Source organism: Columba livia, chromosome 1 (genome assembly GCF_036013475.1).
Source record: "Columba livia isolate bColLiv1 breed racing homer chromosome 1, bColLiv1.pat.W.v2, whole genome shotgun sequence".
In the NCBI taxonomy this organism is placed as follows: domain Eukaryota; kingdom Metazoa; phylum Chordata; class Aves; order Columbiformes; family Columbidae; genus Columba; species Columba livia.
The window spans coordinates 20,062,366-20,079,743 of NC_088602.1; the positions used below are offsets into that span (position 1 = coordinate 20,062,366).

The following is a 17,378-nucleotide window of genomic DNA, read 5'->3' on the forward strand; positions in this document are numbered from 1 at the left end:
CTTCTGTGGGAATTGGTTTTGAACCAGTTTTCAGTCTTAATTCAGTTTCGCTGCCAGCGTTCAGTGTGAGTGTTTAACACAAACTGGAGAAAAAGAAAATTCGTGGAGGAATAATGTGCCAGGGAACAGAAGGGCAAACCCTATGAAGCTTGTAGTAAGCTGTATTATCTGGTTTAGAATTGCTTTATAAAATCAAAACTGGTATATATAGAAAGAAAGAAGCACATTTTGGGGAATATTGTGCTTTGAAGAATTAGTCAAGCATGTAGTATAAAATAGTTATCTAAATCAGGATGATGTGTTGGAGGCTTCTGGGAAGTGTATTCATTCATTTTTCCTTATAAAACTAAGTACAAAGATAAGGAAGTCAAGATATGCTGAACCATCTAGTATAAATGAGCGTTGTGTTTGATGTTGTTTCGAGTATGTGTACAGAAGTAGATGCCATTTCCAGGGGTAAATACGTTTTTTGTGTCTGTCACTTTATTGTGTGCACTTGCAACAGGCCTGTTCAAGCAGAGAGAACACTGAAGTGGAAAGTCTTAGAAGCCAATCCTGCATTTCTTAGAATTGTCTCAAGAGAGGATAATGTCGAATACTAGTCTTAAACCTCAGCCATTAATTCTTGGTAAAGGTTCAAAAGAGTTTCTGTCTGTAAGGTCAAGAGGGTTAAGATAATTAGACTGCAGAACAGGCACACGTGTTGCACCATCCTGTCGTTTTTCTGGCACTGCTGCGTATCATCACCACTAATACATCGTCGGGGTTTTTGCTCCCACTTCTGTGTTGAAGATGCTTGTGTCAGAGCCCAGAATTCTCATTTAAAGTAACAGATTCTTGCTAATTTATTTTTTCCTTTGAAGACCTAGGTAGAGGAAAAGACAAATGAGTTGTGTTTGGGTTTTGTTTTGTTTTGGTTTGGGGTTTTTTGTGCATGTATGTGTTTTTTTCCAATAACTTCTCATTCACTGATACAATGTTACACACAGGAAAATGCAGAGAAAAATGTTAGAGTCGTAATTAATCTATGATTCTTATCCTATTAGAAATTCACAACATACGTTATATTGGAGGTAACTTAACTACTAAACATTGGAAAAGTGTCATTGGTTTCTTTTTAGATTTTTTTTTCTAGAAGTGCGAGCATTGTACTGAAATGAACCCTAGAGCACAGGATTTGCTCTGATGTGAAATTGTAAATATTGTGTCTCTTTCTTTTCTATAGTATTTATATGGAAGTAATCGAAAAGACAACATATTTATTGATCCAATCTACCAGACGTTTGAACAGGAATTAAATAAAATCCTTAGAAGTTGGCAACCAAGCATACTTCCAGATGGTAATTTTCTTTTTGGTCATGTATGTTTTTAATCTCTTAATAGTTCTGTATTCTTAAGCACGTAGATATATACAGACATCTTATGCATTGCAATAGTAATTGATTAAAAATCATAAAGATATCATCTAAGAGTTCAATTAAGACTTGTTCTTATTTTCTCATTTCTTGGTCATCGATGCTGCAAGAGTTGATTTTGCCGTCGCCTGTTAATCTTAAATTGATTATCCATTTTTAGGAAAGTTAGAATAAGCAGCTGCTCTTCGGCCTGCGCTTATTTATTTTCCCAGGTGGGAAGCAGGCAGACAAGCACTGGGCTGCGTGTGGGTAGGGCTGACGAGCTCTGTATTTTAGTCTTCCTCAGCTCAACTGGGAGGACTCTGTGCCATGGGCCTTCTGCTCAGGAGGATCGTCAGTTGATGGAGAAAATGGGAATTTTCCTCAGCAGATTGATGCTGGTGCTGAACTGCAGAATCCACTTTTTTCCATCTTTCTCACAATTCTCTCTTGAGTGACGGCTTGTTCTTACCAGCCCCTTTCCTCTCTCTTCTTCATGTGGGTTTTTCTCTGTACAGCACTGGGGAAACTGTGTATAGGGCCCTTGCTGAACCCTGGTACGGTCCAGGAGTGTTTTCACAGTGAGATATCCATAAATAATGAGAAGAACGTGTAACTATTTGGAGGCCTTTCCTGAGCAGAGCAAAATGAACTAAAAATACACTATTTTTGAAGAGATTAAGATTAGTCCCTTGAACGTTTGTTTTTATGTTAGAACATGAGGGAGCCACTTGTAAGCAAAGCTGCTGTAATTAAACAGAAATGTGTTTTGTGTGAAATTGCCTGTACTGATATTTCCCATTGATTGTCTCTTCTTGAAACAGTACCTGTGTCTTTAAGAGGTGGTTTTGGGGGTGTGGATATATAGTCAAATATGCTTTTAGATGCTTCTGTTATGAGTGTTTTGCTAAATTTTAATAAACAGAAACTTGATCTTTTGCACCTGAACATTTTATGGGATAATCCAGTATATTTTCTCTAATGTTCTTTTTTTGAAGGATCAATATTCTCTCGCGTTGAGGAAGATTACCTTTGGAGGATTAAACAGCTAGGATCACATTCACCAGTTGCTCTTCTGAATACTCTGTTCTACTTTAACACTAAATATTTTGGCCTGAAAACAGTGGAGCAGCACTTAAGACTTTCTTTTGGCACTGTTTTTAGACAGTGGAAAAAAAATCCTCTAACAATGGAAAGCAAAGCGTGTCTTCGATATCAAGTGTCTTCCCTGTGCAGAGCTGATAGTGAAGGTACTACAGCAGTTCCAAATTAAGCATTGCAGAAGCATCCACACTGTGCTCCTCTGAGGGACATCTGGGCACCTTGCCAGGGGCCAGAGCCTAAAGTTTAGCAGCTCCCCGCTCCTAGATCTTTAATTGGAATGTGTGGCCCATGGAGACTACAGGGTCTCTGCGTTGTATGATCCCTTTGAGCCCACTGGTCTCCATGCTAAATGCTGTGACATTGTTGTGGCTGTGGGTTGCATTTCCAGTTTGCAGATATGCACAGTTGTGGAGACCGCGTTGCGGTACTTGGTGGGCTGCCCACTCTGGGAAATTTACAGAAAAATGTAAAATAACTTCAAGTTATAGCTTAGATGTTGTTGATTTTCTTCTTAAAGATAAAATTACTACTGGAAAAAGGAAACATGAAGATGATGAACCAGTATTTGAACAAATTGAAAACACGTCTGATCCAGCTAGATGCCCTGTGAAAATGTTTGAGTGCTATCTGTCTAAAAGGTAAGTATGATACAGGGTTGATGCAACATGAAATAAGCTCAAGCAAAGGGAATGTCTTGAGATCCTCTGAAAAATATCTAAATGAAAGCATTGAAATCTGCAGTTCTGTATCTGGACAAGGTGTGCAGAAGTGTGGAGCAGCAGAGTACTTCAATGTTAATTGTCAAAGACTCCATCTGGGAATGACAATATGATTCAGTTCTCTTACATGGAAACACCAGGTATTTCTGCAGAAAATTACCAGCAAGGGATCTGATAGGTTTTGCTACTGAGGGTTTTGGTTGTGAGGTCCCTGTCTCTTCAGTAAGAATTGGATTGAGACAGTGGTTTTACTTCATGTTAAGTCATCAGGAATCTGAAATGTAGATATTTTTGAGGTACCTGGTTCGAAAGCAAGCTGAAAACATTTAGTAGTAGAAAAAATATTACTGATGGTAACTCAGCATTTAGAAAAGCTTGTTTCCTTCCATTCTGCGCAGAAATTGATATATTAAAAACAAAAGCTTGGGCAACTCTTTAAAAAAAACTTAATTTAGTAGTTAAATCACAGAATCACAGAATGTCAGGGGTTGGAAGGGACCTCGAAAGATCATCCAGTCCAATCCCCCTGTCAGAGCAGGAACACCCAGATGAGGTTACACAGGAAGGTGTCCAGGCAGGTTTTGAATGTCTCCAGAGAAGGAGACTCCACAACCCCCCTGGGCAGCCTGTTCCAGTGTCTGTCACCCTCACTGATAAGAAGTTTCTTCTCAAATTTAAGTGGAACCTCCTGTGTTCCAGTTTGTACCCATTACCGCTTGTCCTATGATTGGTTGTCAATTTTTGAAAGTTTTGGTTGTCAATGTTTTGGAAGTGTTTGAAAACAGGATTTCATGGGAAATACTATTCTTTAATTGGAACAGCCATTGGAGCAACTGATTTTAATGTAGATTTTATGTAACTCTAAGTGAAATACAGGCAGGTGATACCAAAGAAATAAAATGACTTTGTCTATACAGCACAAATCAAATTAAGTATGAGACCAAACATTGTTAGGAAACAACATCTTACTCCTAAAGGTGAAGAAAGAACTTAAGCACAATGTAGGCAGAAGTGCAAGTATGTCATGTTATAGAGAGAAATGAGGTCTGTTAATGCAGGCACCTGCTTTTCATAAACTCAGCTAATTCTGATTGTTGCAGAGGCGTGGGGTTTTTTTTTTGCCTTCACGCTATCTGCTGTCATGGTTTGTAGAACATATATCGTTAAAAACTTAAAGCTGGGTTTTTGAACTGAAGTTGTACAGCCAGTAGGGGGAAGGGAAGAAATAATTTCTTTTTCTTTAGAAACACCTCAGTTTTGGGGAAAAGAATGTACTTAAACCCACCCATCCAGTGTATCATTGATGGTGTGGTTTCAAGTCCTGCTGTCTTACAGTCACCATTGCTAACCAGAGCAGCAGACTGCTTCTCCTGCTTACACTTCTTATAACATATACCTCATGTCTTTGATGACATAATTTTAATAAAATACTTGACATTTTTAAAATTACTGTCAAATTTAATGTTGTAATTGAAGGTAATATTGTAAAGGTACTGTAAAATTTAAGGTAATGCCAGTTGTTTGAAATATACTTGGCAATCAGTGGACAGTTGCAGCTGGAATTTCAGGATCCTCTCATTCCAAGCTATCAACACTTGTATCATTGCTTGTTCCTATAAAAATACTGGCTTGTGAAAAAAGTAGGAAGAAGGCTGAAATATTTAAATTATTAGGATATTTTGAACAGTCATATTTTGCCTCTTATCTGACTCTTAATCCAATTTATGTGAGAGCAGAACAAGCCAACGTTCACCTCAGCAGGTGAAGAGCAACACCTGAAACATTATCAGCCAGTTTTGGAAGATGAGCTGGTAAAAGTTCTTACTTTTACCAAAAAAACATGAAATAGAGTTGACCCCTGAAGTCTGCAGTATTTATGAAGGAGGGAGCATGAATGAGCACTTATACACACATAGAACTGAAAATTGTTTTCTGAGACTTGCCTAGATGGACAAAACGCTAGAATTTCCGTAAAGGGTTTTTCTCCAGGGACTGGATCAAACTGCAAAGGGTCAGGATTTAAGAGATTTTAAGACTTAAAATTACCAACCCTTTGAGTAAAACAGGAGAAAGGATTTTAGGTTCTTGTTGTATGTCTGTGCATCCCTCAGAATTACTGTCCATGATTTTCAAGGGAGCCCCAGGCTCTTCATTCAGAGATTGCTTTGTGAGGCAGCGATGCAAGGAACTACTGATGTTGGTGTTAGGCCAAAGAGGCCTATCATCTCTCTATCAGGCGTTCCTAAATAGATAGAAAGTACTTGGTGGTTTAGCAAGTCCTGGATCTGCAAATTTTTGAAAGCTGGAAGAGGAAGAGTGTGTGGTCTCCTAGATACTTGCTAAGTCCCAGGTGTCTACTTTTGGCTGCCCTGAGGACGTGGGACAAGGCTGGGCTTGGGGCAGACCTGGCACTGCTCCTTCTATGGACAAACTGCATTTCCCACATTAACCTGTTTTGGTTTGGTTTGTTTTTTTTTAACTTGGCTAGGTACAGTTAGAGTTTGGTTTGTGCAGGATGTTGGAACTGCTAACGTGCTGGTTTTTGAACTCCCCTGCGTTTTCCCCTTTGCAGCCCACAGAATCTGAACCAGAGGACGGACATGTTCTACCTGCAGCCGGAGTGCTCTGTCTCCACGGAGAGTCCCATCTGGTACACTGCCACCTCCCTGGACCGCAGCACGTTGGAAAATATGCTCGTACGGGTTCTTTTAGTAAAAGACATTTATGATAAAGACAATTATGAACTGGATGAAGACATAGATTAAAACGAACTTCCAAAAACCATCAAGAAAACCAAGAGCATTAGATATAGTCATGCTGCTAGACCTTTACTATGGAAAACATTTCAAGTTTACCCTTTGTTTTATGAGTTTTGTAGCAGTGTGTACCCTCACCTGGGTATTACCATGTATGTAAATAGTCTGTGAGTGAAAGTTTCCATTATTCTGCATAGTGGTTTTAGAAGACATAACAAACACATTTCAGATTCTTTTTTTTATTATTTATTTGATTAGGTATGTTTGTAACTTTTTACATTGCAAAATATGAATGAGAATGTGCCATGTGTAATTTCATTTTCCCTTGTAGTAAGAGACTTCCATATTGCACAACTCTGCTGTTGGAAGTTCCCTTGAAAGGAGGCTCTTTTAATGGGTTCTTAAACTGGATGGTTGTGTATGGGTAGCACTACTAAAGTTTAGAACTTGCTGTGTCTTTCAGAATTTTTAAATAAATTGTAAACTAGTAGGTTTTTTACTTTTTAGTTACTGAAGCCTTATAAGGTTATGTAGAGAGATTCCATCTTATGTACCAAAAATAGACAAAAGAGAATGCTGTCAATATTGGTGTACTGTAATGTGAATCTATTCTGGTGAAAACATTTTTGTTGCCCTTATTAAAACCTTAGTGTCCTTTCCTTATTTGTGACTCTCTCTCAATTGCCCCTACAAATAAAATATATATATATGTGTAAATAAATGAATATAAGCTTAAAGCATGTGGTCATCAAGACATGTATTTTGTAAAAAAACATAACCAAAACCCCCTTAAAAAAAATAAGACAAATGTCTGATGACAATGCTATATAATTCTTTTCCATCTTTTCTGACCATAAATGCTGGTACCTCATATTACTGTAAATCTGTCCTTTGTAGCCTTAGCAAAAGGGATTTTAATGCTGTATTACATAAAGTAATATGGTATGCTAAATTTTTAACTTCTGTTTCTCCTTGTGTTGCTGTATTTAAATACAGTCAATACTTGACTATGGGTGGGAAAATTCTGTTACCTAATGCCTCCGTTCAAAAGCCATATGAGATGTGAAGTTGCAGAAAGTTGAAAGATATTTTTTGAAGAAAAGTCCTTTCATTTGTTCTATTGTGTTCATTGTGTTTACTTTGCAGAAGGAGTCTGATTTCTACATAACTGTTTAGCTGCTTAGGTTTTGTTACTTGCTCTTGTTTAACTGATGCAAGCAACCTGGCGGTTCATGCAATGGTTTTGCTGTTGTACTGAAAACAAAATGTAGTAGAATATTCTACTATGAAGTAGTGATAAGTTGGGCTCTCCGAAACGACGTTAAGCATCTGTTGCGAGGAATCGTCTACTAAAGGGGAAACTTTCTCTGTATATATATTACCACCTTAGGATTTATTTCTCCCAAGGGCTGCATGGCTTTTTCATTTTCCTTAGCTTAAAAGAATGCACATAGGGACACCTCTTTCTATATAGAGAAATAAAGCTTCAGTTGCTTTGTTTTGTTAAGCAAGTTTATTTAAATTTCTGCTATTCTTGTGTGTCCATGAGTATGTATTAATTTAGATATACCACTAGTTCGAAAGTAGATGGAGATGTACACGTTTAATTTTTCATTTTTTTTCTGGTGATTCTACCTCCCTGTGTAATCAAGAAATGCTGCAACAGCCAGTGGATCACTAACAGCTCCAGTGCTCTTTTCCCTTTGTGAGTACATAAAAACTTAGGCCATTAATGCTTGGTTTTTGCAAGCAACCACCATAGAATGTGCTCATGGTTCATAAAAATGAAAATCATAAATTATAATCACGGTTTTGTTTGGGCCTCTCCAGTTGAACACCTGACTTGACCATAAGTTAGATTTAATGTAAGGGAATCATCGTTGCTAATTACCTGCCTAAAATGCGTCATGTGTTTCACTTGAATACTTCAATATGCATTTCAGTTTTTTGATCAATAGCAATAAGTATCACTTGTACCCCATTTGCTGTAGTTCAGACTTCAGGTATTCAGCAGGGGCTTTAACTAGTCTGTGCGTAGGACAATGTTTAACTTCAAATACACTTTTGTAAAACTACAAACTTTTAACATGAAGTGTAAAGTACCCTAAATCAGCACTGAAGTTAAATGTGTGTGTGTGTGTGCGTGTGTGTTCAGTGTTTTGTCATAAACAGTTTAAACTTTTGTTCTAAAAATCAGATTACAAATACTTCTTAATGTCAGTTTTAATATGGCATGCTGTACAACAAACAGGCATTTTCAGTGTCAGTAGAAAATAATGCTCCCTGAAGTTTATCAGAAATGAAATTATCCTAAATTCCTTCCGTTTTCTACCCAAGATTCACCTTCCATATTGCTAAAAATACACAAGTTGGGTTTTGAAATAGAAATTTTTATGCATAAATCCATGTTGGAAATATAAAGATGGTTGTCAAGAAAATGACTTTTAGTCCAGAAGATGGAGCTATTCCATCATCAGCAATAATGTTCAAGTGTTTAGATCAAACCTTGTAAACTGCTGAGCTATTGCAGTCAAGAGTGCTCAATAGCTCAATGTATGCATTTTATTCCTAAATTTGAATGGTGATGCAAAATGCAATAAAAGGCCTTAGGTCTGAAAAAATAAAGACATGCAATTTTATAATAATTAGGAGTTCAGGGCAAATACATGACTTTGTAAGAACTGTCAGCAGCTGGACTGGAATCAGGTTGGTGTCACCGAGTTACCTGCAGGTTGCCGTGCAGGAAGATGTGTGCCCTGTTCTACACAGAGCTCCCGAGTTAACGACACGTGTCAGGACCCTGCCCTCGCTGTCCACCCTCCGAGGGTGTGAGGTGGCAGCCCGGCTGTTCTGGGCATCCCCGGCAGCTCCGGCACAGCTCACCTGAGAAATGCAGCCCGGGACGGTGCAGATGGGGCAGGATTTCCCTGACTTGCGCAATCATGCCAGCATGTGCTCTGCATCTCCTCAGTTGGAGATCCGCTTTGGAAAAATACACAGGTGAAGTAGTAGCCTCAAGATCTTAAGAAAATTAGATGGCAGCAGAAGGCAAATTACATACAAAATACAGTTCATTGTGAGAAATAGTGAAAAATTATTGCAATTCTCAGAAAATAAATTTGCTTTGTTAGGCACCTCTTTTTCTATAAGTAACTGTGTGCAGTCATTACAAAAAGCTGTGTTTTCTTCAGTGACTGAACTAAGCATAAATTATGACAGTTAATTATTGAACAAAAGGTTGTGGTTGTGGATTAATTTCGATGTGTGCAATATTAATTATCTTAAAGTGCTCAGGGTGTGACTCTATAATGCAGCAAAAATTGTTCTTCTAGTATGTGGAACTTAAGCTTGTAGGAGGCTGTGTGAATAGATGGGAAAGCAGGAGAGGTGGCCCATGAACCTTGCAGTCCCAGAGGAGGACGTGTGTAGAATGGAAGAGAAAAGGCATGAGTGGTGGTAGGCGCTCACTCCATTTCCATTTTTGCTGGCGTTTTTATTATATAGAAGTGAGTATTTAATGTTATACTTTCCCATTTTTGTCTGTTACTGTTAGGAAGGGCAGTTAAATATTTTAATTTCCATTTTAGTAAACATTCACTCTTGAGTAAATTACGTTCATGTTGTGCGTTATGTGATACGCGTTACATGTAAGACAGACTGTAAGAAAAGTTCCTTTTCCCTGGGTTTCCCACAGCAGAGATTCAGGCATGGATTCCAGAAATCCTTCTGAAGAATTTATTCTCAAGGTACAGTGTAGAGGAGCTCGAGCCCAATGCCTCCTGAAGAGGCACCCTCAGCAGAAAACAAACCCGGGCAATTATGCCCCCACAATCCAAGCCCCCACCCCCTATAGACCACTCTGGGCCAACTGAAAATGAGGTCTCCCCGTTCTTCATTGAATCTCTTCATTTTCATCAGGTGGGCTGTCTGTTACAGTCCTGACCTTCAGTTGCTATTTTGCACCTGCAGCTGGAGAAAAAGTTCTTGGCAAAGCAAAACATTCTTCTGTTTTGTCTTCTGTTAAATGCAGTTCTGTTCCTTATCCCCAGAGAGGCAGCTCCCCTTCTACGCTGGAATGTTCTGCTTTTTTTTTTACTTGATAAAGCAGAACATTTCAAAGGTTCAGAGCCTGCAGAAGTTATGGTAAGTGAATGTAAGTTTCTAGGCAAGTTCTATAAGAAGCAGGATACCAAATAACTCAGTCAGCTAAGCCAGTGTATTCCCTAACAGTGATGCAGAGTAAATGGAGTGGGAACTTTTTGATTCCTCTTGCACTGGGCTTGGGGACTCTTGATGAAACTGAAATTCAAAGTGTCTTAAGGCCAAGAAGTTATGAAGATGTAAAAAGATGTTAGGCTTTATGTAAAAAGATGTTAGGCTATATGTTACTCCCCAGGTTACAATGGAAAATGCTAATGATACTTTGGAAGCACTGAAGATTGAGTTACCCTTTGTTTAGGATTAGAGCGAAGCTCTGAATGTGGCTGCAGCGCTGGACACCCTGTCCCCAAGGGCTTGGTTAAGCATGGCACTTTTGAATTCTCAAGTCAGAAATAAATCTTTCCTCTAGCAGGTTTTTAATTTGAAACGTTGGCTGTGGGCATGGCAGGGCCTGCACCGCCACCAGGGCCTCTCTCCTGCTCTTCCCTTCACTGTCAGGTTGCTCCAGAGTTTCTTGCTGTTGCTCTCTGGTGGAAAACGTGACTACAACATGAGCCAAGTTCATGGTTTGGTGCAAAATAAGCCTTGGGCAGGGAAGGAGCTGAGATGATAATTCTATCTTCTCCTTAGCCCTTAGTAAGGCATAATTGCACCTTAATGTTACCTTTTCAAAAGCCTCTGCTCTCCCCAGCCCAGGTCTGCCAAGCAAAATAGCAGAAAGGATTTGAGTGAGACACTAGCATGGTAAAGAGCTGCAGGGATGTAGATACAGATATATATGTGGTGGTGACTAGACAAGCTGGTATTGGGGGACGAGAAGAGTGAACAAAAGCACAAGGAGAAGGGACAAAAAAGGTTGACTGTATCCATTTTGAACAGTTAACAGGGTTTAGGAGCACAGGTTTAATTCATAATCTGATGATCCGTTACAAGTTTCTGTCACCCGTTCCAACTTCCCGCATAGCCTGACTCGGAGGATTTCACCCAGTGACTGCTGTGTGCTGCCACAGGGCATGGAAGTGAGGTCTATATTTAAATGTGCTTAGTCTGGCTTGTATTTTCAAGATATCAGTATGTTGGTGTTTCCAAATACATATATATGGGAAATATTTGTATTTCCTCACCCAAGAAGCAGTCGTCTTCATGGAGCAAAGCCACTGATACAGCAGTCACAACACATTTGCTTGTGCATAATTGGAGTAGGGAATGATGCAGTTAAAGCACTGTATTGTGTCCCAAGTACCAGCAAGGCATCACAACACTTCAACTAATGGTTTAATTAAATGTTTTTCTACCTCCAGTTTCCTTTTTTTCATTTTCTTTTGTTAAATGAAAGGAAGAAAATCTCTGGAGATAGCTGAGTTCTTGGAAAAACGCTTCAACGACACCGTGAGTCGTTCCTGCTGGTGGTGGCAGGAGGTTGCCTGAGCTGGCTACGGGCGAGGAGCAACAGAGGAGCCCTTCTGTTTGTCATCGCTGGGAAAAGCAGCCCAGAATCTGTTGGTACCCTCATGTAGCATGGTTTTACACAGCCAAAACAGTGCCGATGGCAGTCCTGGAAACACTTCTAAGCACAATATGTCTGCTGATGTTCACAAAAAGCGAAGAGAGAAAATGAGAAGATCAAGTTCCACTTTGATTTCTTGTTCAAGCAATTTTTCAAACTCCAAAGGTGTGAGTATGAATGGGACTTGAACGTGACCTGAGTTTTGCTTTCCCTGCCATGTGGCATTCCTGGGAGAAGCGGTGAGGGCCATTTCTGGCTGCCACCCTGCCTGGGGGCAGGGGCGATGTCAAGGCAGCAGAAAGCAGCTCTCTGCCTTCCTGACCTGAGTGCTGAAAGCTTCCTAGAGTTGTTGCCCAAGTTTGCACCTTTATTGTACTGTTTTTACGTGCTTTTGCCTGAAATGGTGAGAGTTTGACAGAAGGGCAGATGCTGGAAACATGTGTCCCTCTGTCACCTGGCACTTAGGGCCGTGCAGGAGCTGAAAGCTCTGGAAAGCAAGACGTGCTGGTGGCGAGCAGGGGAGCAGCCGTTTGGACTAGAGAGGTCCAGAAAGGACAAAACCCAGCATTAATTAAACTCATTCTTTGAGCTACGGCAGTTTCCTGAGTTTGGGTTCATACACTTTAAAAAATAATTTAAAAATGCTTTGGTGACTGGTTCTTCCCAAGCACAAGCAGGATGTTGCGGTTCCTCTCAGAAAAACTTGAGAATGGGTCTTCTCCTCAGTACAAGGAGAGTTAGGTTTATTAGCATCTTCTTCCTTTATTTATTGATTTATTTATTTAAATGATTGCTCCAGAGTCACAGGGGAGGGAAGTGTTCAAAGCATTAGTGAGTTGTGTCATGTACCGCGTGCACAGATACTTGCAAGTCCTCTGTTTTTACACTAAAACTATGGTTCATAAAACATGAAACTTCTTTGTCCTTTCTGGGAAATGAACAGGAACATCCTTGTCATCTGTGTAATTTAAACTGCTGACATTCAATTTGTGTCAAACCACTAAAAGTGCTTTATTGGTTTTAAATATGAAATATTATTTTATTCCTTAGTATTTTTGCTGAGTAAGCAGTATGCTTCCTCCAGTCATGAAGATGCTTTCTGCTTTCAGTACGCATTATGCAAGGCAATATACGTGTAGTATTGGCATTTCTAGTCTTTAATAGTTTTTAAAATATCCTAGTTGCATGTGAAGAGGAAGCTTTTTGATTTGGGATTAAGCTGTGTCATTAAGGCAAAGGAAGGGCCCACCAGCATTGCAAAATCATCAGCCTTGCTACGTCTGGGGAAAAAAATACTCTTAGAAGTCTCCCCTCCTCTTTACATCTAAAAATGTTTTCTGTTTGTCTTTTCTCTAGCCCCAGACATGCCATCCACATTGGTACATAACAACTCTATCATGGTAATAACAAGAATAAGTATCAAAATATTTAGAGTTTAATTTCCATTAACTTAGGAAATAAAGGTGGGGTTTTCCTCTTATGAGTTCTGGCTTTATCAATGACGGTATCGGGATTAAAGGTGAAACTTTAAAAAAAATAATAAGTAGAAAAAAGACAAGTTTTAGAAGTCAACAGGAGGAAGAGCAGTCTTTGATGGGCTTAATGTCAACTGAGGGAATTGAGAAGAAAATAATTCGAATTCTCCACAAGTATGTCTGTTCAGTTCAGGTTGGCTGGAGGATGCGAGCCCAGGCGTCTTTTGCAATGTACACGCTTGTTCACACACACGTTCTTGTATCTCGGGCAGCTCCCATAGCCACTGTACTTGAAGTGATGTACTCTGAAGTAGTATCCATACATTGCACTGTGTATTTATATATGTATGACTGTTCATCCAGAGAGATGACCACAATACACTGAATCAGTCACATGTACTGACCTTCAGGCAGAAAGTATTTCTTGTAATAAAATCCCAACTTACCCCAGAGGGAATGTCAAATGTGCATTTTCACATGTTTTTTTTTAAAAAGGGTGTTCACCCCTGAGCGTGGACGTTCTTGTCTGTCATTGGTGTCTCATCGTGAAACAATTTCTCCTCCAGCTTCAAGTAGAGAATCCCACAAAGGAGGAGAGGAGGAAGTTCAGAGCAGCAAGTAACTCCTCACATCAACTAAATCATTAGAAACACAGGCTGCAGGTTTTTTCCCAGCAGAAAACTTGTAGCATCATTGAAAAATAAAGGAAGTTCTACAGCTGCTTGATGTTTGATACACGAAGCTCAGAGGTAAATACAAGTGCATCCTTCATCGGGTGAGGAATCTCATTTTAGGGTTGTTTCCATGGTAGTTTAAGCCTATATGTGTACATCACTCCCTGGAAATGTATGGTCAGAAACAGGCTTTGTGAGGAGGAATCTACATGATGATTTAGTGTGTTTGTCCTGGGGACTCTTTGTCTGTTCTATGCCAAAACATTACAGCTTTGGCAGATTTTGGGTGAGCCCAGTTTGCCAGAGAAGGTCTGTCCTTGCAGCAGACCCGCGCAGCCTGAGAGTGAATTGACAGGTGACTGCCACCCGAACTGAGGCCACCTGCACGTACCTTTAGGACAAGAGCAGTTGCTGACTGGTGCATCAGGGACTTTCGCCACCAACTTTACCGCACGGCATAACCCTGGGAGGCTTGTGGAAAGGAGGGAGGACAGAAATCCTCAGCATCTTTTCCAGGCCAAGTCACTGGCACAGAGCAGGGACCTGAGTGTGTTTTCTCAACTTCAAGACTTCACCCTGAGCTCTTGGAGAAAAGGGGTCTGCGAAGCGGTTTCTAGCCCAAATCGTTTTGCCAAATTCCCCTTTTGTAACTGCCTGACAGTTTTCAGGGCTGCTCTGGGTTTTTTTGCGTGTGTTTTCCCAGGCATACGAAATTCCTCTACACCTGCCCAGACTGACCTACCAAACCCACCCATTAAACCACAAGCCTTTCTGCAGCAAGTCAGTATTTTGGGGAGCTACCATGTTACTCTCAGCATGTTGCTATGAGCACAGGCCACCACCAAACAGCTTCTCCTGGGGGCTAAACCGTGCGCTACCCACCCACCTCCCAGCTTCATCGCTGTGGCTTTGTAAGGGCTAATCCTCACCTCTGCTAGTGGGAATCTTGCAAGAGACAAGGCTCCTTTGGCCCTGATAGCAACACCCATGAACATTTGGAATATAAAACAGGTCCTTCCCTTCTGTTGGTTGTCAAACGCATGATACAAGCACTGGAAACCTGGCAAAAGAAAGCATTTCACAAGGGAGAAGCAGAGAGGTCTTACTTGAACTGCAGTGCAAAATCCTCAAATTGCCTTTGCTTCTTTGGCAAGCTAGGAAGTATTTCCAAGCCAGGGAAACAGAGGTCTGTGCCTGCCTTAGTGCTGCTTGCTCGCAGGTCACAAGAGAATCTTTTGGTGACCCAGCAAAAGGCACAATGGCGGAGACCTTGTTGCTGCCCTTCAGTACTTAAAAGGGGCCTATGAGAAGGATGGGGACAGACTTTTTAGCAGAGCCTGTTGTGACAGCACAAGGAGTAATGGTTTTAAACTAAAGGAGGGGAGATTCAGGCTAGACATAAAGAAGAAAGTTTTTACAGTGAAGGCAGTGAAACACTGGCCCAGGTTGCCCAGGGAGGTGGCAAATGGCCCATCCCTGGAGACATTCCAGGCCAGGCTGGACGGGGCTCTGAGCCACCTGAGCTAGTTGAAGATGTCCCTGCTCATTGCAGGGGGTTGGACTGGGTGACCTTCAATAGTCCCTTCCATGGCAAATTATTCTCTGCTTCTAGGCAGTTTCTAGCACTGGGATCACGTTCATTAGTGATCTCTGAGCACATGTAACACACCTGAGACAAATAACTTTTTTCTTTTAACAGGAAATGTTCTTTTAGTACTAAGCATTTTGCATAATAATTATATTTTCACCCAGTATCAAACACTACTTCTGTAATACAAAAATTGCTGTGTGTCTTTTTAACCTTTGTAAGAAGCTCCTTTCATAGGAGCTGTATCGTCTGCCACGGGGGGGTCCTGAAGCAGTGGTGGATGCAGGAGAGGCAAGCGGTGATGTTGGTTTCCACGAGCTTTGGACATAGCTCAAGGGTTGTATTGTGGTGATTATGTTTCTCAGTTACAGTAAGACTTAATTCAGCTAGATTTTTTCTGTAAATGGGAATATTAGCTCTGTTTACTATGTATTGCTGTAGTTTCTGCCAGACTTGACTTGCATATATCCTGGGTCAAGAGAAGTTCAACAGTCGTCTTCATAGAAGAAACCACATGTGGCATCAGGCAAGTACATTATATATATAATGCTACTCCATTATTTGTACTCATTTTCAATATCATTTTCAGCTGTCCAGTCTTCCAAGAGTTGTAAAAGCTGTTCTGGCTACACAGGAATCTCATGGCCATTCATCTCATGGCGTTTCGCAGCGAGGCAAAAAGCATGGGGACGTGCAGACTGGAAACATCTCACAATTACACATACCCTTGGCAATTGGTAAGAAGTTTGTTCTAAAGTAAGAATTCCGGCAATCAAAATCAGTTCCTTAAATACTATGTGATGCTGTCAGCACCTAAAGTAGTATTGTATTAATTGTGTTACAAGGTGATGCACCAGAGCTCTCTGCTAAAATACACCCTCTTGCAATAGAAGACAATCGTTTGAAATATTTTTTCTTTTTTTGTTAACAAATCTGGTGTTGCTGACAAGACGAGAGCGTTTTTGTGCCATTGTGTGAGGTGTCTGAGACGGTCACGTGCGCCCGCGCGCAGCCGGTGCAGGACAAAGCCCGCAGCGCAGGGGTGACACCACGCACAATGGAAGCTTGATGTAACCGCATTTTTGTTAACTCTGTGAAAACTCAGGAACACAAACAATGCAGGTCTCAGGGAGTTTCCTATTAAAGTGAAACGAGATACATTAATTATATAGTACTGTTAACAAGCAAAAGATCTCCAAAAAAACTATTTTATTTAAGAATGAGGGGAGAAACAGCAATCTAATTTCAACTCTCTTCTTTTCCTTCCTTTTCGGTGCTGCTGGTTTCCAGACATACAGATTTGCTACAATAAAGCAGGGCAAGACAGAGCCAATGTTAACCAGAAAAATTAAAAAAAGAAAAACGAAAAGCAGTCAGGGGAAGGGTGGGAATTTTAAACTGCGCAGTTTTCTTTCCTATTTGACAGATCGGAGAGAAATGAGAGACCTGCAGCTGCCCCCAGCCATGGGCCTGTGGTACCTGGGCAGCAAGGATTTGACTCCCTCAGCATGGAAGGAGAGGTGCTGGGAGACAGCACTGAGTCCTGGTGGCCTGGGAGAGGCAGCTGTGTCCGAGACAGGAAGGACTGCAGGCTAATGGGAGTGCTCCACCACCTCCTGTGAAAGTCACTGCGATTCCCTGACAGCTCCTCCATGAGCAGCCGCACAGGGGCCGAGCTCTCTTCATGTGCAGAGACACAGGAGCACCATGCTGAGGACCACGCACCATGAATCGTGTGCACAGGAGCACTACGTTGGGACCATGCATCACATATACAGGAGCACCACACTGAAGACCACGTACCACATATATGAGAGCAACATGCACACAGGAGCACATATGGGAGCACCACACCGTAGACAGGTTTGGATGGTGGTCACAGTTTTTGTTTGTTGCAGTTTTGGGAAATGTTCAGAGGAGAGCTGGGATGACCCATACACAGCATCGCCACATCCTCCCCTGCACACAAAGCGATTGTGCTCTTGCAAAGAGAAATTGCT

General features: G+C 40.9%; 1 protein-coding gene across 23 annotated transcripts in view; it reads left to right on the top strand.

Annotated features, from left to right (window-relative positions):
- Nucleotides 1–6,636, top strand: part of ZMYM2 (zinc finger MYM-type containing 2) — an 89,041-nt gene extending 82,405 nt beyond the window's left edge. For all 23 annotated transcript variants that reach the window (XM_065049427.1, XM_065049408.1, XM_065049393.1 and 20 more), the window contains 4 exons: nucleotides 1,226–1,340; nucleotides 2,393–2,644; nucleotides 3,016–3,136; nucleotides 5,790–6,636. In XM_065049427.1, the coding sequence (XP_064905499.1) occupies nucleotides 1,226–1,340; nucleotides 2,393–2,644; nucleotides 3,016–3,136; nucleotides 5,790–5,982 (681 nt within the window). In that variant the 3' untranslated portion in view covers nucleotides 5,983–6,636. The remainder of the gene's footprint in view (nucleotides 1–1,225; nucleotides 1,341–2,392; nucleotides 2,645–3,015; nucleotides 3,137–5,789) is intronic.
- Nucleotides 6,637–17,378: the final 10,742 nt, after the last annotated feature.